This window comes from Xenopus laevis, chromosome 9_10L, assembly GCF_017654675.1.
Source record: "Xenopus laevis strain J_2021 chromosome 9_10L, Xenopus_laevis_v10.1, whole genome shotgun sequence".
Lineage (NCBI taxonomy): Eukaryota > Metazoa > Chordata > Amphibia > Anura > Pipidae > Xenopus > Xenopus laevis.
This window is the reverse complement of record NC_054387.1, coordinates 11,438,829-11,461,986: the sequence shown is the minus strand read 5'-3', so window position 1 is coordinate 11,461,986 and position 23,158 is coordinate 11,438,829. Positions and strand designations below refer to the sequence as shown.

The window sequence follows — 23,158 nt, the reverse complement described above, 5'->3', positions numbered from 1 at the left end:
GATAAAAGCTGCAGCTTATTGGCCCATGTATGGGTACCTCCAACGGGCTTTCCCGATCGACATCTGGCCAGAAGTTGGCCAGATGTCGATCGGACAGGACTAAAAATCCCATTGGATCTTGGCTGCATCTGTTCTTGATGCGGTCCCGCAATCCAACCACCCGTTACCCTTCGATATGATCCGATTCTTGGGCCCTAGGTCCCACGATATGATTGGCCCGATATCGCCCACCTCAGGGTGGGCATGTCGCCAAACGAGCAGATCTCTCAGTGTATGGCCACTATAACTCAAGAAGTACATCGAACTGACATTGTAACAATAGCATATTGGAAAAGGTGTAAGGAATCTTAAAGATTTAATAATATAAAAGGCCACATTCTGTATAGACTAGAATTAGAGTTTTCTCTTTGCTATTAGTCTGCCCTACATGGCTTCAGTTTGCATAGCATGTGAAGTCCCGTCTGTCGATCATATGTATCCACAACTGCCACCCTATGTTTCATATCTTGTTGTTTCTGGATGTGACTTGCACTGAATGACCTGAACTCTATGCCCTTTTACTCTGCAAAGTAAACAACTGTTTGCGGCAATTCAATTCTGATTCTGAAATAATTACTTGCAAAGGGCACATCTGATCGGAAAGTTCTTTTACTCCCACATCGACATCTCTGCACGCATGTGACTTACTACCTTGCATTGAAGGGATATATATATATTTATATACAGTAGATATAATGATAAACTCACTGGTCAACAGGTGTTGGAATTCCCATTGTTCGCTCCTTCATAAATGAAATATTTTATAACTTTAGACGGGGAAGGAAAAAAGAAAATTATAATCAGCTGTTATTTGGGATAATTCAGACCAGTATAACTATAGCGGTTGCTCTTTTATGTGCATTGCAGTGCCATCTATCAAAACAGAGCCTCTCGATGAGTTCAATCCCTCCATCGTTGGGAGCAACATACACAGTGGCCTAGGAACAGTGTCGCAGGCCTACTTTTCCCAGCATTCTATGGCTAATGATGCACCTTCTTGTCTGGTGGCCAATTTGGTCTCATGTCAACAGGCAAGAGTAAGTCTTCCATCTCCAGAATCCAGGTATCATCAGCAGAATCCCTCGACTGTTATGTACCAAAGAAGCAAAAGCTTGAGTCCAAGCCAACTAGGCTACAATCAGCCACAACTAATGGCCTCACAGATTGCAATGCCAGATGCCATTCCTGATGCCCACAGATCTGTCCTTGTCCATGCTGGTTCTCCAGTCCAGTCTGTGCTCCACTCTTCTGCCAATCCACAGCTATCTCCTGTAATTCACTATTCTCCAACCAATCATCAGGTGAGACATAGAAGTCACCAGGACTTCCAACACATAATGTGCTCTGATCATTTTGCAACAAGTCCTACCAGATCCAGTCAGCCACAAGTCAGCCAAGCCCAAAGAATGAGCCCAAATCCCTTCCAGAGTGTGATCCAGCAACAGTCAAACAGCCCAAGAGCTTCAAAAAATGGTCCCCCCATTCCAGATGAAAAAGAGAATGGCCCAGGTGGAGTAACGGTGAAGCGGGAACAGAATTTGGACCAGGCTTACCTAGATGATGGTAAGTAACATCTGAACTTGTCTAGAGCAGAAGTTATATACAAGCATATACAACATTGTTGTTTCCCTACTACAACCTGAGAATGCTAGGCAATTATCACAACTTCGCTTTGAGTTTATTGGGATGGTTGACCAACTCAGAGAAATGCTTAGGTTTCTGCTTATGCTGTGGAGCAATACCATTATAGTGGTTGAGGAGCTAAAGGAAGTAGGGCTTTCCAACATTCCAGCAACTCCCAACAGCCTCCAGGTGCAATCTGGGAGGCAGCCTGTAGACCATTTAGTGTGAGATTTAGTGAGAATGCTGGTTTGGTCTCCTAGACACGTCTAGAAGTCCAGCTTGAAGGCCATTAATTCTTGCTACTGTTTTTACTCTTGATACATCAATGTCTTCACTATGGAAGTCTTCTTGAGCTATGGAAGTCCTGAACAAACATTAGACCTCAAAAGGGGGGCTTAAACCAAAAAACGTCTGCCAACCACTGTACTGTTGGAGGAGAAGCAAGTGAACGGAGAACTGGGGGGGGGGTTCTTGCTTGCGTGTAGACTAAGCAAAGACTTCTTGGCCCAGATCTGGGGCTCAGTGCAACAGGCAACAGCTTCTCTTGTAAACAGCGGGTAGTAATAATAAATGGCATCAAACAAGCCATCCAGTTATTTCTCTGCTGCTTCAATGTAGGCTGCTAACTGCAGCATGAGATTAGGACAAAAAATGCTGCCGGGCACATATTCTTAACATTACCCATGAACAGAGGGGCATTGACTGGCAAACAATGTTGTGTCTCTGCAACAAACCCGCCTTTGGCCCACCGACAAATGCAGATGTTATGTTTCTGATACGACTGGCTCCATCTTGGTTGAAATGCCCGCTCAGCCCGCCATGTTGCTGCAACCTGAATGTCCCTGTATGTATTAAAGGAGAACTAAACTCAAAAAATTCAAATTGTTAAAAATGCCATATTTTATATAGTGAACTTATTGCACCAGCCTAAAGTTTCAGCTTGTCAATAGCAGCAATGATCCAGGACTTCAAACTTGTCACAGGGGGTCACCATCTTGGAAAGTGTCTGTGACACTCACATGCTCAGTGGGCTCTGATTGGCTGTTGAGAAGCTAAGCTTAGGGCTCGTCACTAATTATCCAGCAGAAAATGAGGTTGGTCTGTATTATAAGTTGATGCTACAGGGCTGATTATTAAATGCTGATGCTAATTGCACTGGTTTCTTTGCTGTCATGTAGTAATTATCTGTATTAATTACTAATCAGCCTTATATGGGTCCCAAAGCTCAGTAAGTGACAGCAGCACAGAGCATGTGCAGTGAATCAGCAGAAAAGAAGATGGGGAGCTACTGGGGCATCTTTGGAGACACAGATCTTTACTGCTAAAGGGCTGTGGTTGCCTTGGGCTGGTACAGAAGCACAAAACATCATGTACATTTAAATTTCTAGCTACTTCTTTAGTTAAGCTCTAGTTCTCCTTTAAGGCTATAAGAACAATGCATAGAGTAACCAGGAGGAAACAGTGAATCCCTTTCTCCCTGGAAGGCAGGAGAAAATAATACAATTTTGGCAGATGGAGAGGGAGGTGACAGGAGACTGGGCTACACATGTCTATGACTCAGCCCCTGTATATTTACTTCTCAATTCAAAATGAGCCACTGCATACACTAAGTCTAGTTTTTATTCTCCTGTAATGCTCAGTGACTAAACAGCAAGGCAGTGTGTTCAGTACCTGTCATCCCAAAGGGGAATTGTTTGGCAACACATGGGCAGAAGTTATCTAAACAAAGAAAAATAGGGGGTGGCAGACTGAAAGAATGTTAGGATGAATTTGGGTTGAACATGTATATCTGTACATATATCTGTACTATTGTTATGGGGTAAGGGGTCCTGGCTAAAACACTTGTAACTCCTTGAACAGTGGTTCGACTTTTTCAGTTCAAACAGGGTTTTTACCTTCGGTTTGCGTCCCCTTAATTAATAATAATGTTAAAGATAAGACTGGCCTGGGATACAAGCAATTCAGTCACAGTTCCAAGAATATCTGGCACTGCAAATTAGTAATTCCAAATATAACCCTTGTTGACTTTATAGCTGGGCTTTCTGGGATCTGTAGGAAAGCAAATAATCATTCTCCCCAAATCTCCCCCTAACTGGCCTTCAGGCTGGGTCCCCTTAGTTTATAACAAGGTTATAGATATATAGAAACATTGGGGTAACAGTCACCCTGCTATGATTCCAGGGGTACCCAGGGTACAAATAAGCACTCACCCCAAATCTCCCCCTAACTGACCTTCAGGCTGGGCCCCCTTAGCTCATAAAAAGGTTATAGATATATAGAAACATTGGGGTAACAGTCACCCTACTATAGTTCCAGGGGTACCCAGGGTACAAATAAGCACTCACCCCAAAACTCACCCTAACTGACCTTCAGACTGGGCCCCCTTAGCTCATAACAAGGTTACAGATATATAGAAACATTGGGGTAACAGTCACCCTGCTATAGTTCCAGGGGTACCCAGGTCACAAATAAGCACTCACCCCAAATCTCCCCCTAACTGGCCTTCAGGCTGGGCCCCCTTAGCTCATAACAAGGTTACAGATATATAGAAACATTGGGGTAACGGTCATTAGGATAGAAAAGTGTTCACCCCAAATATTCCCTGTAAATGACCTCAAATAGAACAGCTGTACCTTATATTTTGGCACACCAGCATGAAGCTTTACAAAGAAAAAATGTTGATGTTGCTGGTCCTTTAAGCACATAACTGCAGCCAGCAAATCAATAGCTGAAGGCCTGGAAACATGTCTGCTCGAGAACATTCCTCTAGATAACAAAAGTCTTTATTTTTATTTCTTTTATCTTCTTCTGCTGAGGACAAAAATAACACAGAACAGCTCTGTAATGACCGGATTTGTCTTCAGCCGCCTGAAGTCATCTGGCACCACTATACAGCACATAATATGGCGTTTCAATTCACCGCTTATTTTTGAGAAACCACAAATTTGTGCTGCCCCTACAGACAGAGAGAATTAAAGCCAGCGACAGTCAGGGTGTAAGATGTATACAGATAAGGGTGCAAGCAGCTGTATTGTGTTCTTTTATTTGTGAACACAGAGCACAAGTGTGGTTGTTTGGAAGTAAGAACTATAAGGAGTTTCCATAGAGCTTACATTCTAGATCATAGGTAGAAAACAACTGCTCTAAGGCAAGTTTGGGCAAGAATGATTTTTTTTGCCAATAAATAACTGATATTCAGTAATCTGGGCAAGTGTATAAAATGGGATTAATCAGTAATCTAATACAGGTATGGGACCTGTTTCCAGATAACGGATCTTTCCGTAATTTGGGTCTTCATGCCTTAAGTCTACTAGAAATTCATTTAAACGTTAAATAAACCCAATAGGCTGGTTTTGCTTCCAATAAGGATTCATTATATCTTAGTTGGGATCAAGTACAAGCTACTGTTTTATTATTACACAGAAAAGGGAAATCATTTTTAAAAATTGGATTATTTGGATAAAATGGAGCCTATGGGAGACAGCCATTCCGTAATTCGGAGCTTTCTGTATATTAGGTTTCCGGAAAAGGGATCCTTTACCTGTACATTATATATTACTGGTCATTATTTCATCAGTGTAACCAGGCTTCTGTGAATCTACACCAAAAATCTTTCTGCTTTCTTTGGCACCACGTAGCCCATGTCTTACAAGACAATGAACTTCAAAGGGTTTGTTTGCCTTTAAATGAACTTTTAGTATGATGTAGAGAGTGATATTCTGAGACAATTTGCAGTTGGCTTTCATTTTTTATTAATTGTGGTTTTTGAGTTATTTAGCTTTTTATTCAGCAGCTCTCCAGTTTCAGCAAAGTTTGCTAGGGTCCAAATTCCCCCAGCAACCATGCATTGATTTTGAATAAGAGACTGGAATATGAATAGGAGAGGCCTGAATAGAAAGATGAGCGATAAAAGGTAACAATAACAATACATCTGTAGCCTGACAGAGCATTTGTTAGATGGGGTCAGTGACCCCAATGGAAAGAGTTAGAAGGCAAATCATTTAAAAACTATAAAAAAAGAAAAAATGAAGGCCGGTTGAAAAAGTGAACTTAAAGGTCAACCACCCCTTTCACATTTCCCATGCACCTTCACTCTGACATTTAAATGTAACCACTGACTCTTCATACTTTCCCAGCAATGACTGCTCTTTTTATTTAGTAATAACCAAGGTGTTTGCTGACTGTTCAGTGTTTTCTTATTGTGTTTTGGTGAACTTATTTCCTTTATTCGTGTTTCGAGAGATTTGGTGCGTGTTGTGTAATAGAAAAAACAGAGACAGAGGCTTCTGTAGGAAAAGCGAGTCTGCTTAGTCAGTGAAAGGAGCCTTAGCCACAACAGGCTGCCTTCCTGTATGGTCAATTCTCTTGCTCAATACTCATGTTAATACTCTCAAAACAACGTCTCCAGAACTACTTTTTTCTGCCAAGACCAATACGAACTCCATGCCAGTTTAAAATAGCTTCCCTTGTGTCTGTCTGTACCACAGTTCGCCATGTACAAGGGTCTAAATTTGCTCATACACCCACCTGCGTGTTTGAATATTGGGGTTTTTCCACTTCAGTTTTAGCGACTGCTTATTTATACCCTGGGTACCCCTGGAACTATATCAGGGTGACTGTTACCCCTATGTTTCTATATATCTGTTACCTTGTTATGAGCTAAGGGGGTCCAGTCTGAAGGCCAGTTAGGGTTAGATTTGGGGTGAGTGCTTATTTGTACCCTGGGTACCCCTGGAACTATAGTAGGGTGACTGTTACCCCAATGTTTCTATATATCTGTAACCTTGTTATGAGCTAAGGGGGCCCAGCCTGAAGGCCAGTTAGGGTGAGATTTGGGGTGAGTGCTTATTTGTGCCCTGGGTACCCCTGGAACTATAGCAGGGTGACTGTTACCCCAATGTTTCTATATATCTGTAACCTTGTTATGAGCTAAGGGGGTCCAGTCTGAAGGCCAGTTAGGGTTAGATTTGGGGTGAGTGTTTATTTGTGCTCTGGGTACCCCTGGAACTATAGCAGGGTGACTGTTACCCCAATGTTTCTATATATCTGTAACCTTGTTATGAGCTAAGGGGGCCCAGCTGGAAGGCCAGTTATGGGGAGATTTGGGGTGAGTGCTTATTTGTGACCTGGGTACCCCTGGAACTATAGCAGGGTGACTGTTACCCCGATGTTTCTATATATCTGTAACCTTATGAGCTAAGGGGGCCCAGTCTGAAGGCCAGTTAGGGGGAGATTTGGGGTGAGTGCTTATTTGTGCCCTGGGTCCCCCTGGAACTATAGCAGGGTGACTGTTACCCCAATGTTTCTATATATCTGTAACCTTGTTATGAGCTAAGGGGGCCCAGCCTGAAGGCCAGTTAGGGGGAGATTTGAGGTGAGTGCTTATTTGTGCCCTGGGTACCCCTGGAACTATAGCAGGGTGACTGTTACCCCAATGTTTCTATATATCTGTAACCTTGTTATGAGCTAAGGGGGCCCAGTCTGAAGGCCAGTTAGGGGGAGATTTGAGGTGAGTACTTATTTGTGCCCTGGGTACCCCTGGAACTATAGCAGGGTGACTGTTACCCCAATGTTTCTATATATCTGTAACCTTGTTATGAGCTAAGGGGCCCAGTCTGAAGGTCAGTTAGGGGGAGATTTGGGGTGAGTGCTTATTTGTGCCCTGGGTACCCCTGGAACTATAGCAGTTGTTTTGAGCTAACATCTGTATCCTTATAAAAGGCCACACACAGATGTTAGACTGCCAATTTATCAAAATTGGGAACCTGACATTGATATTATTTTATTAATCAAAAAGTCGGCACAAGTGACGAGAGTGCCTCTATATACCGCAAGCCGTTAACACCAGCTCTTCTCGCAGGTTTTTCTTTCTCACCTCCGGTAGAATGTAACATTTTTGGCAAGACGACACCCATAACATATTTTCGCACCTCTGAAATATTTTATAAAGCTCTGCGTTTGTGGTGGAGTTCAAAATGTCCAATGAAAGCATAATTTGGACTCTCTCGGCTCCCCTCGACTGCCCAAAAACACAGAATCAATGGCACGGAAATGGGGAGCGCTGGTGGAGGGGTTTTTGGGTGCTATTCAAACACCAAAGGGCCGAGATCATTTTGTGCCACCAGAGGGGAAATGTGCGTTAGGCAGATCACCCAAAATGATATTTCTCGCCACTGATCAAAAATAACACAATTTTAGCATAACTTTCAATCTTCTTTTTTTTTTCTCCAGATATTTTATAAATTCGATTTGGGTTTCTCCTGATACTAGCCGTTCATTTTCCTGTCCAAATGTGGGTTTAAGTCTGTGGGTGGCTACAATTTCTGCAAAATAAAAAATCCCAGACTTTGAAAAAATAAATAAATTGCTTAATTTTAGGGCATGGATGATGCAACCAAAACTTTTATCCATGGAGGGCTGAAAACGCAGGCCGAGAATCAACCCCTTACACCGGAGTCAGACTTTTTAAAGGGGCAGTAGACCCCCCTCTTTTCAAAATGAGTGAAAAGAATAGGATATATATTTTTTCTAATTGTGAAAAATCTATGACTACATGATTGGTCCTTACAATAGAGATGACAGGTATGGGATCTATTATCCAGAATGCTTTGGACCTGGGGGTTTTCCAGATAATGAATCTTCCTGTAATTTGGATCTTCATACCTTAAGTCTACTAGAAAATCATGCAAACATTAAATAAACCCAATTGGCTGGTTTTGCTTCCAATAAGGATTAATTATACAGGTATAGGATCCGTTATCCAGAAAGCTCCAAATTACAGAAATGCCCTCTCCCACAGACTCCATTAATCAAATAATCAAATAATTAAAATTTTTAAAAGTGATTTCCTTTTTCTCTGTAATAATAAAACAGTAAATTGTACTTGATCCCAACCAAGATATAATTAATCCTTATTGGAAGCAAAACCAGCCTATTAGGTTTATTTAACGTTTAAATTAATTTCTAGTAGACTTAAGGCATGAAGACCCAAATTACGGAAAGATCTGTTATCTGGAAAACCCCAGGTCCCGAGCATTCTGGATAACAGGTCCCGTACTTGATTACTGTTTAATCCCATTTTATACACTTCCTTATTGGAAGCAGAACCAGCCTATTGGTCTTAATTTATCCTTATTGGAAGCAAAACAATCATATTGGGTTTAATGAATGTGTAAATGATTTTTTAGTAGACTTAAGGTATGGAGATCCAAATTATGGAAAGAGAAAACCCCAGAAAAGCCCAACATTCTGGATAATAGGTCCCATAACTGGATCTTAGTTGAGATCAAGTACAAGGTACTTACAGGGAAAAAGGAAATAATTGTTAAACTTTTGAATTATTGGATTACAGTGGAGTCTATGGGAGATGGTTGTTCTGAAATTCGTAGCTTTCTGGATAATGGGATTCTGGATAACTGATCCCATACCTGTAATCAGATTCTCCATGAATAAATAATCCCCCTGCATAATGGACTCCTGGTCATCTAATTATCTAGCTTCCATCTCCCTGTTTAGCTCATGAAATAACAAAAAAATATATATTTTTTTAATTAAAAAAAATTTACTGGCCTTTTAAAAACAATAGACATGAGGTATGTTCAGCAAAAGCACTATTCATTGCACTCATGTTGATAAGGGGGTATACTGCCAATTTAAGTGTAATATTTGTTGTATGTCACCAATTGGGAGGTTCTGAATAATGTTAAAATTAATTTTGATTCAATCCCCCATATATTATAAAAGGCACTGTTTGCCCAATAGCAGTAACCCATAGCCACCAATGAGATGTGTGCTTTTAAACAGGTGACCAGTAAATCCTACGTAAATCCCATGGAAATAATGTAAAAGTGCAATTTACAGATCGTGGAGGGGGTTCCATATATAGGGGGTAGATCAGGGTTGTGGTTTTGTGTCAGAGGGCCCTTTTTTTTTTTCTTTGCAGCCCTGTTCCTACTTGTTAGTAGGGTTGCCACCTGATAAAAAAGATGCCTTTTAGTATGTTATAGAATGGCTAATTCTAAGTGACTTCTTTTTTTTTTGTTTCCGGTTTTTGAATTATTTGTCTTTCCAGCTTTCGAGCATTGGTCACTGACCCCATCTATAAAAATCGAATGCTCTGTAAGGCTACAATTGTATTATTAGTGCTACTTTGTATTACTCATCTTTCTATTCAGGCCTCTCCTATTCCTATTCCATTCTCCTATTTAAATCAATGTACTGTATGGTTGCTAGGGGAATTTGGACCTTAACAACCAGATGGATGAAAAAGCAAATTGGGGAGCCGCTGAATAAAAAGCGAAATAACTCAAAAACCCAAATAATAAAAAAAATTATGAGGAATATCAATCTCTACATCATACTAAACATACTAACTCAAAGGTGAACAACCCCTTTACTGTCGTGAAAAACTGGAGATTCCAGTAAACCATGTGTGATGTTTTGGGGGGTGGAATGACTCAGCTGTTGCACTTTTCTTGGTACTCCCCTGACCCCCCCCCCATTTGAAAGGTGGAAAAAGACAAATAATATAAAAAAAAAAAAGATTCTTAGAATTGGCCATTCTATAACATACTAAAAGTTAACTTAAAGGGGAACTCCGTTGTTAAACAGTTCTTCTCTTTCTGCATCATTTGAAATCCTGGCAGGGAAGGAGGGACTAAACACTGATGTTACAAATTGTAACAACTTCTCCACATCTTACAGACAGCATGCAGGAACTACATAACCCACAATGCATTGCACTGTGATGTTCTGTTCCTTATTGAAATCACGTGTGCAGGGAATTGTGGGGTTTGGAGGATGCAGGCTGAGGACAGTAACAAAGTAACAGTAGTCAGCCAGCTCGGCAAAGTAGTCAGACAGATCAGCAGGAGAGCAGGGGGCTAGGCATAGGGAACTCTCAGAAACCATTAAAAACCATGAAACGTCTGCATATTTTAATTGATGTATATTGCAAAGTTGCTTGAAATTGTGTTTAACTTTTGAAAAAGCTTAAGTTATGTTTGTGTGGCGTTCCCCATATCAATTATTTCTACTTAATGGGTTTGAGCTGAAGCTGCAGATAAGGGAATAAGGAGCATCTGTGTGGCCCTTCTCTTGGCAGGGGAGACTGTAATTAAAACAAGAGACCCTGCCAGCGTGCAACTTCTCAGCTCACTAATAATTACGAGGGTGAGTATGGCTTCCATCCAGTGTGTTAATGATTCTTGTAGCCCCAGAACTGCCGCAGCAAAACCACCAGTAACATTTCCTATAGACCCTGCTAGCCGGGGTCAATCCACGCTGCGTATTGTTCAGCTGCTGTGAGTGTTATATTCAGTATATATAAAGCTTGTCTCCATCTGACTTTGCTTGGTTACATTTCTCCTATTCCTGAGCTTTGACCTGGAAGCAATGGCAGCATTCTACCTGCTTCATAATTCATTGTTTTTGTGGGGTTATCGCAATGTACAGGTATGGGATCCCTAATCCAGAAAGCTCTGAATTACAAGAAGGTTGTCTCACATAGACTGCATTTTATCCAAATAATCCAATTTTTTAAAAAATGATTTCCTTTTTCTGTGTAATAATAAAACAGTATCTTGTACTTGATCCCAACTAAGATATAATTAAGCCTTATTGGAAGCAAAACCAGCCTATTAGGTTTATTTAATGTTTACATGATTTTCTAGCAGACTTAAATTATGAAAATCCAAATTATGGAAAGATCCATTATCCGGAAAACCCCAAATCCTGAGCATTCTGGAAAACAGGTCCCATACCTGTATTTATATTCGCTCACATTGTGACCGTTAATGCCGGGTAGTTTGGTTAACCCCTGTAGCTGGTACTTTCCCAGCAACTTTCAGTTTAACCTCTGCTAATTATAAACACTTAGAATTTTTTGACAATTAGTGTTCCCAGAACTTTTCTTTATACTCTAATCCGTGAGTCACAAACACATTCTCTTTTTCTGAACAAACAGAGATGGATTCCTGGCTGTTGGTGGGTAACCTTGTGTGAGTTTCATACCTTAATGGCTGTGTTTGTCAGAGCAGCACCCAGAGAGTGGGTGGTCGTTGAACTAGGACACTGGGAGTTCCATTTGTGTTTCATAAGGGGATTGTAACGTGCTTTCGTTGGGTGAAACGTGTTCAGAGACATTATTTGGCATTGTGACATAGTAAAAGGCCCCTGGGTTTTTTGAAGTTATCCTCACTTTGAGATGGCAAAACTATACTCAAAGTGTCTCCTTCCTTTCTCTCTTCCTCTTCTGCTTTATAGCTGAGATTCTAGCTATCTGTATAACAGAGCATTCTGTCCCAGTGGCTGCACAGATCCTATCTGATCCCCATTGTAAGCAGCAGTCCTGCCCTGCTTTACAGCAGCTGAGATTCTAGCTATCTGTATAACAGAACATTCTGACCCAGTGGCTGCACAGATCCTATCTGATCCCCATTGTAAGCAGCAGTCCTGTCCTGCTTTGTGGCTGAGATTCTAGCTATCTGTATAACAGAGCATTCTGTCCCAGAGGCTGCACAGATCCTATCTGATCCCCATTGTAAGCAGCAGTCCTGTCCTGCTTTATGGCAGCTGAGATTCTAGCTATCTGTATAACAGAACATTCTGTCCCAGTGGCTGCACAGATCCTATCTGATCCCCATTGTAAGCAGCAGTCCTGCCCTGCTTTATGGCTGAGATTCTAGCTATCTGTATAACAGAACATTCTGTCCCAGTGGCTGCACATATCCTATCTGATCCCCATTGTAAGCAGCAGTCCTACCCTGCTTTATGGTAGCTGAGGTTCTAGCTATCTGTATAACAGAGCATTCTATCCCAGAGGCTGCACAGATCCTATTGGATCCCCATTGTAAGCAGAAGTCCTGTCCTGCTTTTTGACTGAGATTCTAGCTATCTGTATAACAGAGCATTCTGTTACAATCCTATATGAAAGCAGCAGTTAGCCTTACTCATCCTCTTGTCACACCCCTATTATCTGTACAAATAGGTGTAACAGGTGAGAGCTTCAGAAAATAAAAATAAATGTATTTGGTTAGGCTCTCCTGCCCTTGGTAAAAACTGCCTTTTTCTCTATTCTCCACTTGGCTTTGAGTAATGACACTAATGCTGGTCTGCTTTGGTAAATGAAACGGTATCCAGGGAGTCCCCTGTCTTTGGCACAAGCACAAAAATGCGTTGGCACCCAGACAGACCAAGAAATGGATTGTCTTTGCAAAACACTGTGCTCAGCCGTGCTTGGATATACCCAGTTTGTTATGACAGCAAACAAAGTTCTATGGAAACTATTGTAAAAGTGAGAGTACGGGCACTCTAGAGAGTTGGGGAAAGCCATCCTTTTTTTCTGTATTTTTTTTCATTGTTGATCTTGGCCCCTTTTTTGCTTTGGAGGAGTAAAGCTTACATTTTGGGGGGTGGAAATGTCCCTAGGAGAGAGGGCTGCTTTATTTTTCCATACCAGAAATGATGCCAATGTGAAGTCCACACCATTCCAGCTGCTCAGTTACAAACACTTTGGGTCTCCTAAACAGACTTTCAGTGGCCGTAGAGGATGGAAAATTTGAGCCATGAATGGATTAGAACAGAAAGAGAAAAAAAGTCTCAGGATGAAGTACATTGGGTTTCCCTCTATAAACAGCTGCTAACTAAAGCCCCCATTCTGCCCACAGCTCTACTGCCATATGCTCACATACATATTTTTCCTTTTTATATAACATTTTCTGTATCAGCGCCTTTCCAGATGTTTTAGTTTTTTTCCAACCTGGACAGTGGTTTTCCAAATCACTGGGTTTAAGCCCCTGATATTGAACATTTGGCCATAACACAGTTACAGCAACACAGAAACATTGGGTAACCCATCACCCTTCTATAATTCCAGGGGTACCTGGGGCACAAATAAGCACTCACCCCAAACCCCCCCCACACTGGCCTTCAGGCTGGGCCCCTTTTAGCTCATAACAAGGTTACAGATATATAGAAACATTGAGGTAACAGTCACTCTGCTATAGTTCCAGGGGTACCCAGGGCAAAAATAAGCACTGACCCCAAATCTCCCCCTAACTGGCCTTCAGGCTGGGCCCCCTTAGCTCATAACAAGGTTACAGAGATATAGAAACATTTGGGTAACAGTCACCCTGCTATAGTTCCAGGGGTACCCAGGGTACAAATAAGCACTCACCCCAAATCTCCCCCTAAATGACCTTCAGGCTGGGCCCCCTTAGCTCATAACAAGGTTACAGAGATATAGAAACATTGGGGTAACAGTCACCCTGCTATAGTTCCAGGGGTACCCAGGGCACAAATATACACTCACCCCAAATCTTCCCCTAACTGACCTTCAGGCTGGGTCCCCTTAGCTCATAACAAGGTTACAGAGATATAGAAACATTGGGGTAATTGTCCCTTGCACACAGCATATACATTAGGAAATTTGGGGGTTGATGTATTGTATCAGGGCATGCTTCAGGGGTTGCTTATAGACCAGCTTCTCTCATAGCTGACAGTTTCCCTTACATACATATGGGCATCCTGAGGAACTGAAACAGTCGACCTTAGAGTAAGGACAGTGATTAGATATGAAAGTGAATTAACCCTGTGAATGGTTTGAATACGCTGAGCAGAAGGAGCTGACATATGACTCACTAAGTGACACAGAGGAAGGAAAAGACAAGCTTGTATTTCATCCACTTTCACTTGACCCTAGGCACCTGCGGGGCCCCCTCTGTGGGACAGTGCTGAAGGTGTATCCTTCCTACCGAGTCCTGTGCCTCACACTTTAGCCCTAGTTATTTATCCTTCGTCGGCTGCCTTTGTGCAGAAGGGTGGACAGCTTGCCCAGAGGAACTCCTCCATGGGGCTGATAAGGCCTTGGTTACCTGTTTTGGTTGCTGGAGCCTAAAAACAGGATATGCAGATAGAGAATGGCCAAGCAGAACATCGGATTCTATTGCCTTCTCCAGGCCCCCAGAACTCTGCAGCTGTCACTCCATGTGCTAAATAACACGGGGGAAACCTTTCCAAATTAAATGTGCTTTTCCCAGGCTGGTGAATAAGGAATAGGGATACGCTCAGAGGGAATCTGAAAGCACAGCTGGGAGGAATCTATTTCTTACCCAAACTGACTGTGCCCAGTTACCAGTTTCTCTTTGATTGGGTTACATAAGTGAATCACAAGAGAGGCATCTCATATAAACTGTAGGCCCCACATGCTTGCCCAACACTCTATTTGTATGTGTCATGTGGTATAAGTGAAGGCAAAACACACCAATAAATACAGTACAGTACAGTTATTTATCCTGCAGTGTGTTCTGGGATATTATACATGGGATTGGTACAGTATTTATTCTGTTGTGTGTTTTTGGATATTATATATGGAACTGGCACTGTATTTATCCTGTTGTATCTTCTGGGATTATTATACATGGAATTGGCACTGTATTTATCCTGTTGTGGCTTCTGGGCTATTATATATGGAATTGGCACTGTATTTATCCTGCCGTGTGTTCTGGGCTATTATATATGGAATTGGCACTGTATTTATCCTGTTGTGTCTTCTGGGGTATTATATATGGAATTGGCACTGTTTTTATCCTGTTGTGTCTTCTGGGCTATTATATATGGAATTGGCACTGTATTTATCCTGTTGTGTCTTCTGGGGTATTATATATGGAATTGGCACTGTATTTATCCTGTTGTGTCTTCTGGGGTATTATATATGGAATTGGCACTGTATTTATCCTGTTGTGTCTTCTGGGGTATTATACATGGAATTGGCACTGTATTTATCCTGTTGTGTCTTCTGGGCTATTATATATGGAATTGGCACTCTATTTAGCCTGTTGTGTCTTCTGGGCTATTATATATGGAATTGGTACTGTATTTATCCTGTTGTGTCTTCTGGGATTATTATACATGGAATTGGCACTGTATTTATCCTGTTGTGTCTTCTGGGGTATTATATATGGAATTGGCACTGTATTTATCCTGTTGTGTCTTCTGGGGTATTATATATGAATTTGGCACTGTATTTTCCTGTTGTGTCTTCTGGGATATTGTACATGGAATTGGCACTGTATTTATCCTGCTGTGTGTTTTGGTGTATTATATATGGAATTGGCACTGTATTTATCCTGCTGCGTGTTCTGGGTCACAGACATCACCCGCCACCTGTGCTTTTAGTAAGTTACACATGCTTTAGTAATATACCCCAACAAACCTGTGGTCCACGCTTACTGTTTGATTAAAATTCCATTAGAGCTTTGCCTACATTTGTGTACTTCATGTTGTTGGGGGTGCAATCGCAAGTCTGCAAGTCATGGCATTAGTAGGAGGATATGATAAGAAATGTAGGTGGCTTGGGCGGTGGGGTAAAATGATGATGCAGTGCGGTCATATAGGGACTTGCGGGTGATTTCCTTGTTACCTTAACAACAATAATATTCTAGATCCCTACACGCAATGCAGATTATTCCCACTATTGGTACAGCCTGCCAGTTAGATTTACTGGACTTGTACAGTTATCCAAGTTCTGGTATTTTTTATACCAGGTCTCCTTCAATCCAGCCATTAATTTACAGGTGCCAGTATAGCTTTAAATACGTTCTGAGTGATCACAAAAAAGTTTCCAGAAAAACATCTGGAATAAATTAGCCGTTGCAGCAGCACAGACTTCTGACACATGGTTACAGAGCAGATGGAGGGAGACAGAAGATAAACAGGAGATCCGCTTTCATTCACCAAAATACAACTTTCCCGTTGCTACATATAGGGGCAAATTCACTAAAGCGCAAAGCGACTAACGCTAGGGCAAATTCGCCAGCGTGACATCATTTAGTTACTTCGCCGATTTACTAACGGGTGCTGGCGTAAATTCGCTAGCGAAGTGGACCTACTCTAGCGCTACTTCGCACCCTTACGCCAGGCAAAGTTGCGCTATGGAGAAGGGAGACGTAACTACACTAATTCACTAACTTGAGCATTTTAATGAACGTAACTCTTGCGCTAGACTTGCCTTCCCCACCTCAGACCAGACGAAGTACAATAGAGTTGATAGGGATTGCTTCAAAAAAAGTTGAAAGTCCCGAAAAACTCTGGCGTATTTTCCTTTTTTAAGGGTGATAGGCTGAAAAATAATTTTTTTGGGGGTACCCTCCTTCCCCCCTACATTTCCTAACATATGGCACCTAAAATATACAGTGGGCACATGTGTAGGGCAAAATAACAACTCTATTTTGTTTTATAAAGGTTTCCCGGGCTTGTGTAGTGTAATGTATTTGCTGCTACATATACGTCCATTGTACTTTAACTTGGCGCTGTATGCAAATTAGGCATCGCTATCGTTACTTCGCTTTGCTTGATGAATTAACGCTAGCGCAACTTCGCTACCATTCACCTCCCTGAGCCCAAATTTGCATTTTAGTGAATTTGCGTAGCTCTGGCGAAACTACGCCTGGCGAAGTGTGGCAACTTCGGATCTTAGTGAATTTGCCCCATAGTGTTATAAAAAGATAATCCCTATTTTATAAGGACACAGACGCAGCAGGATAACTCATTAGATACAGACTTTGACCTGGAGGTGCAGGTAGGACTGCAGACGCAAGAAAGGTAGATGGGAGTTGTATTCAGGAAAAAAAAAGTTGGAAAGGCGCATAACTACTAAAAAAAAAAAAGATGCTATCAAGCAGCTTTTGTGTTAGTCTTCAATGGCTTATTATGATTTAGCAATTCTTTCTTCTGTTCTGCATACTTCAACCTGACAACTGGGTCAATGACCCCAGTATAGAGATCTATTGTGAGTATAGATTTTCAATACATGTATGGGACCTGTTATGCAGAATGGTGTTTTCCGGATAACAGATCTTTCCGTAATTTGGATCTTCGTACCTTAAGTCTACTAGAAAATCATGTAAACATTAAATATACCCAATAGGCTGGTTTTGCTTCCAATAAGGATTAATTATATCTTAGTTGGGATCAAGTACAAGGTACTGTTTTATTATTACAGAGAAAAAGGATAATTTGGATTATTTGGATAAAATGGAGACTGTAGGAGATGACCTTTCCTGTAATTCAGAGATTTCTGGTTAACGGGTTTCCAGATAACGGATCCCATACCTTTACTTTGTTTTCTGTTCAATCCGTCTCTTTTGTATCCTCTGGCTTTAAAGGAGAGGCTTTTAGTAGGTTATAGAATGGCTCGTTCTAAGCAACTTTGGGCTTCATTTTTTTTTATAGTTTTTAAATTATTTTCCTTCGTCTTCTGACTCTTTCCATCTTTCAAATGGGGTCACTGACCCCCCCATCTATAAACAAACGCTCTGTAAGGCCACAAATGTATCGTTATGGCTAATTTTTATTCCTCGTCTTTCTATTCAGGCCTCTCCTATTCATATTCCAGTCTCTTATTCAAATCAGTGCATGGTTACTAGGGTAATTTGGACTCTAGCAACCAGATAGCTAAAATTTCAAACCAGAGAGCTGCTAAATAGCTCAAAAACCACAAATAAAAAATGAAAACCAACTGCAATATCACTCTCTATATCATACTAAATGTTAATTTAAAGGTGAACAACCCTTTTAAGTCAAACTGCTGCTTTGTTGCTAAGGTCAACACAGCAAGACCAACTGCAAGCTGCTGTCAATAGCTGAACACGTGATTTATGCTTCATCAAACAAGACGGGATTTTTAAACCCAATATCAGTTGTACAGGCAGTTGGAAGGGCCCCATATAGGGCCCAATTATCTACCAACTCAGTCTCAATGGATCTTTACAGACATGATACAAAATCCCTGCCCCAGTGGAGCTTACAATCTAATGTCTCTATCACATTTCACACACACTAGGGTCAGTTTTATCAGATGGAATAGAATTAATTAACCTGGATGTATGTTAATACTGCAGTTTTGGTGAAGCCCCCCATAGTATTTAGATCTAACGTTACAATTAGGTGCAAAAGGTAATTGGAGCAATGCAACAACTGTATTTGAGAAATCAGGGGAAGTACATTAGTCGTTTATTGTAAATCACACTTTCCCACTTGCGGGTCGATACAGTTTATCAGGCGATTAGCGTGGGCACAAAGCTTTCAGCTTATCAGATCCCTTGATAGGAAATGATGCAGCGAGAGAAGAAAGAAGAGGGGGGGGGAAGCTTTTAAACCCAGGTAGAGAGCAGGAAATCACACTTGTATGCAAGACTGAATGTGCAAACCATCAAAGCATTTACAGTATCAGAATGTATCACAGCGAGGTACAATATTAGTCTCCTGTCTAAGTATGGGACTGCTGCAATTCCACTTACTCAGCAAGTCTATGTGCACCTGCTGGTAAAGATGCATGCTTTGCAAGAAAGGGTTAAATATCTTTCATTTCAGCATGTCTGCCAACAAAAACTGCAAGAGACTTGACCTAATAGCTCAGCTACCGGCCATAAAGCAGGGCAGGACTGCTGCTTACAATGGGGATCAGATAGGATCTGTGCAGCCACTGGGACAGAATGCTCTGTTATACAGATAGCTAGAATCTCAGCCATAAAGCAGGGCAGGACTGCTGCTTACAATGGGGATCAGATAGGATCTGTGCAGCCCCTGGACAGAATGCTCTGTTATACAGATAGCTAGAATCTCAGCTGCCATAAAGCAGGGCAGGACTGCTGGTTACAATGGGGATCAGATAAGATCTGTGCAGCCACTGGGACAGAATGCTCTGTGATACAGATAGCTAGAATCTCAGCTGCCATAAAGCAGGGCAGGACTGCTGCTTACAATCGGGATCAGATAGGATCTGTGCAGCAACTGGGACAGAATGATCTGTTATACAGATAGCTAGAATCTCAGCCATAAAGCAGGGCAGGACTGCTGCTTACAATGGGGATCAGATAGAATCTGTACAGCCACTGGGACAGAATGTTCTGTTATACAGATAGCTAGACTCTCGGCTGCCATAAAGCAGGGCAAGACTGCTGCTTGCAATGGGGATCAGATAGAATCTCAGCTGCCATAAAGCAGGGCAGGACTGTTGCTTACAGTTGGTGCTTGGTCAGATCTCCCGCTACTAATTGTAGCTGTAGATGATAGTACTATTGGGAGAAGGGATTCCCTTCCTCCAAGATGAACAGATGGAATGTTTTTTACCCACACGTTTTGTATAGAACTTTTTATAATTGTAATCCTTGTGAATGTGAGAGTATTGTGATGTATATTTACATGATAGTCACTCTTCTGCACACTATCCTAGAGGTGGAGGTTTAAGGTAACGACATATTATTACACTTTTTTTTTTTTTTTGCCCCAACTCAACATTGGTTTTTGCACGTCTTTTTCAGAGCTGATAGATACAAACCTTAGCTGGATACAAAACATAATATGAGGCAGAGGGACAGTGATCTAAGATGCAAGAAATGACAGTCCAAGGTAAATGCATTTTTATCCCTTTTTCTCCAGCCGTTTGCACTTGACTTTTGCTGCTTACAAAAAAATGGACATTGTCTCTTTCTGTTCTTTCAGTGGATAAAATTGTACAAAATCTCCTCCTGCCACCAGATGGCTCTACAGAAGAGCGCTTTAGCTTGCTACACTCAGTAGGCCAGCTCTCTGGGGCAAATTCACTAAGCGATGAAGCGCCTAACGCTTGCGTCAATTCGCTAGCGTTGGGCATTTTCGTCACTTCGCAAATTCACTAACGGACGCTGGCGTAACTTCGCTAGTTTAACTTCGCACCCTTACCCCTGGCGAATTTGCGTAACGGACGTAACTACGCAAATTCACTAACACGCGCATTGTACTGAACGCTACCTTTTACGCTAGACTTCCTTCGCCACCTCAGACCAGTCGAAGCGCAATAGAGTAGATAGGGATTTCTTCAAAAAAAGTTCAAATTTTTTCTAAGTCCCAAAAAACGCTGGCGTTTTTTCTATATTATGGGTGATAGGCTGAAAAAGAATCAAACATTTTTTTGGGGCTCCCCTCCTTCCCCCCTACATTTCCTAACTCATGGCAACTTAACTATACAGTGGGCACATGCAGGGCCGCCATTAGAAATCACGGGGCCCCGTACAACAAAATTTTTGGGGCCCCCTGGGCCCCGCCCACACTGACGACCAAGCTCCGCCCCATATCCCGCCCACATCGCAGTTAAAAGACCACACAGACATCAGCGCTAAAAAAGTAACCCCCCCCCACACAAGTTGTAAAAAGCTATTGATGGTCAGGGCCCCCTTATAAAAAAAATTGGGGCCCCAAAAAAAAAAATTAAAATTTTTTTTTTTTTTTTAAAAACATTGGTGGCAGGGGCCCCCTTATAAGTTAAAAAAAAAACTTGGGGCCCCAACAAAAAAAAATGTAAAAAAACTAAAAAATAAACAAACATTGGTGGCAGGGGCCCCCTTATAAGTTAAAAACAAATTGGGGCCCCAAAAAAAATTTGAAAAAAAATTAATTTTTTTTTGAAAAAAAAAAAAACATTGGCGGCAGGGGCCCCCTTATAAGTTAAAAACAAATTGGGGCCCCAAAAAAAAATTTGGAAAAAAAAAATTTTTTTTGAAAAAAAAAAAACTGGTGGCAGGGGCCCCCTTACAAGTTAAAAACAAATTGAGGCCCCAAAAAAAAATGTAAAAAAAAAATAATTTTATATTTGAAAAAAAAAAAAAACTGGTGGCAAATTAAAAAAATTTGGGGCCACCAAAAAGAAAATTAATTTTTTTTTTAAAAAAAAAAACCAAAAAAAAACAATGGTGGCAAGGGGCCCCTTACGAGTTAAAAAAAAAATTGGGGCCCCAAAAACAAAAGTTTTAAAAAAAAGATTGGTGGCAGGGGCCTATAGAATATTAAAATAATACATTGGTGGCCAGGGGATTAAAAAAAAAAAAAACCACAAACTGGTGTTCAGTAGAATTGAACTCATGGCTTCAGTACTTCAACTTCGCCTCCTTTCGTGACTTCGGGTCTTTTCACCGCTTCAGGACTTAAATTTCGGCTGTTTTCGTGACTTCGGGTCTTTGCGCTGCTTCATGACTTCGGCTTCGGCTGTTTTCGTGACTTCGGGTCTTTTCGGCGCTTCGTGACTTCGGCTTTTTCCGTGACTTCGGGTCTTTTCGGCGCATCGGCTTCGGCTTTTCGGCACTTCCGCATTCGGCACTGAAGAGGAATGACGTACGGCTCGGGCGCTCGTAAGGGGGGCCCGGATCTTCAAAAAAATGCAGCGCTGCCGGGCCCCCCTTCATGCCCGGGCCCGGTACGCTTGTCCCCCCTGTCCCCCCCTGATGGCGGCCCTGGGCACATGTGTAGGGCAAAATAAAAATTTTATTTGATGTTTTGAAGGTTTCCCAGGCATTTGTAGTGCTGCTACATATTCCTCCATTGAAATTTGAATTTGGCGCCGTATGCAAATTAACCATCGCTAGCGTAACTTCGCTTCGCTTCGCTTAGCGAATCAACACTAGCGCAACTTCGCAACCTTAAGCTACCCCTGAGCGCAACTTCGGATTTTAGTGAATTTGCGGAGCGCTGGCGAAACTACACCTGGCGAAGTGTGGCGAAGTTACGCCTGGCGCAACTACGAATCTTAGTGAATTTGCCCCTTTGTGTCTTGTTTCAGGGGAGACCACAATGAGCTGTTTTTGTATTGTCCATCCCTTATGTTACTTAGGGGTCTTTATACAAGTAAAATATGTTTTTTTGGAATTTGCCCTCATATTTTGTATAGGTAGAATAGTCATTAAATAAAGAAACAGCAACAGTATTCAATACTTAATGAAAGAACTGTAGTGATAAAGTGTCCTATAGTCCCATGTACGTGTGAGCAAGGCTGGTGTGTAACCTCATTGGGGAGAGACTACAAGTGTTTTTTTTTTTAATGTTGTACTGGTTAATTGCTAGTTGGTTCCCACGGTCAAAATCTCAGTCATTCTCAGTAATTCAGAGAAACACTTATTAACCGCTCCTTATGACATCTTGCCCACTATTCTGCAACTTTGACTGGTGGGAGACATGTAATGAGCAATGGTTTAAATGTACATATTCAATAAATGATATCCTTCTATATATCTGTAACCTTGTTATGAGCTAAGGGGGCCCTGCCTGAAGGCCAGTTAGGGGGAGATTTGGGGTGAGTGCTTATTTGTGTCCTGGGTACCCCTGGAACTATAGCAGGGTGACTGTTACCCCAATGTTTCTATATATCTGTAACCTTGTTATGAGCTAAGGGGACCCAGCCTGAAGGCCAGTTAGGGGGAGATTTGGGGTGAGTGCTTATTTGTGTCCTGGGTACCCCTGGAACTATAGCAGGGTGACTGTGACCCCAATGTTTCTATATATTTGTAACCTTGTTATGAGCTAAGGGGGCCCAGCCTGAAGGCCAGTTAACATTAGATTTCGGGTGAGTGCTTATTTGTGCCCTGGGTACCCCTGGAACTATAGCAGGGTGACTGTTACCCCAATGTTTCTATATATCTGTAACCTTGTTATGAGCTAAGGGGGCCCAGTCTGAAGGCCAGTTAGGGGG

The 23,158-nt window shown here is 41.7% G+C and overlaps 1 protein-coding gene across 5 annotated transcripts in view; it reads left to right on the top strand.

Annotated features, from left to right (window-relative positions):
* The window catches only part of nfatc2.L (nuclear factor of activated T cells 2 L homeolog), an 87,118-nt gene that overhangs the window by 57,796 nt on the left and 6,164 nt on the right, over positions 1-23,158 (top strand). For 4 of the 5 annotated variants that reach the window (XM_041576173.1, XM_041576175.1, XM_041576172.1 and 1 more), the window contains exon 9: positions 907-1,602. In XM_041576173.1, the coding sequence (XP_041432107.1) occupies positions 907-1,602 (696 nt within the window). Of the gene's footprint in view, positions 1-906; positions 1,603-19,982; positions 20,071-23,158 lie in introns of all 5 variants that reach the window. The other variant, XM_018234936.2, reaches the window with a different exon arrangement.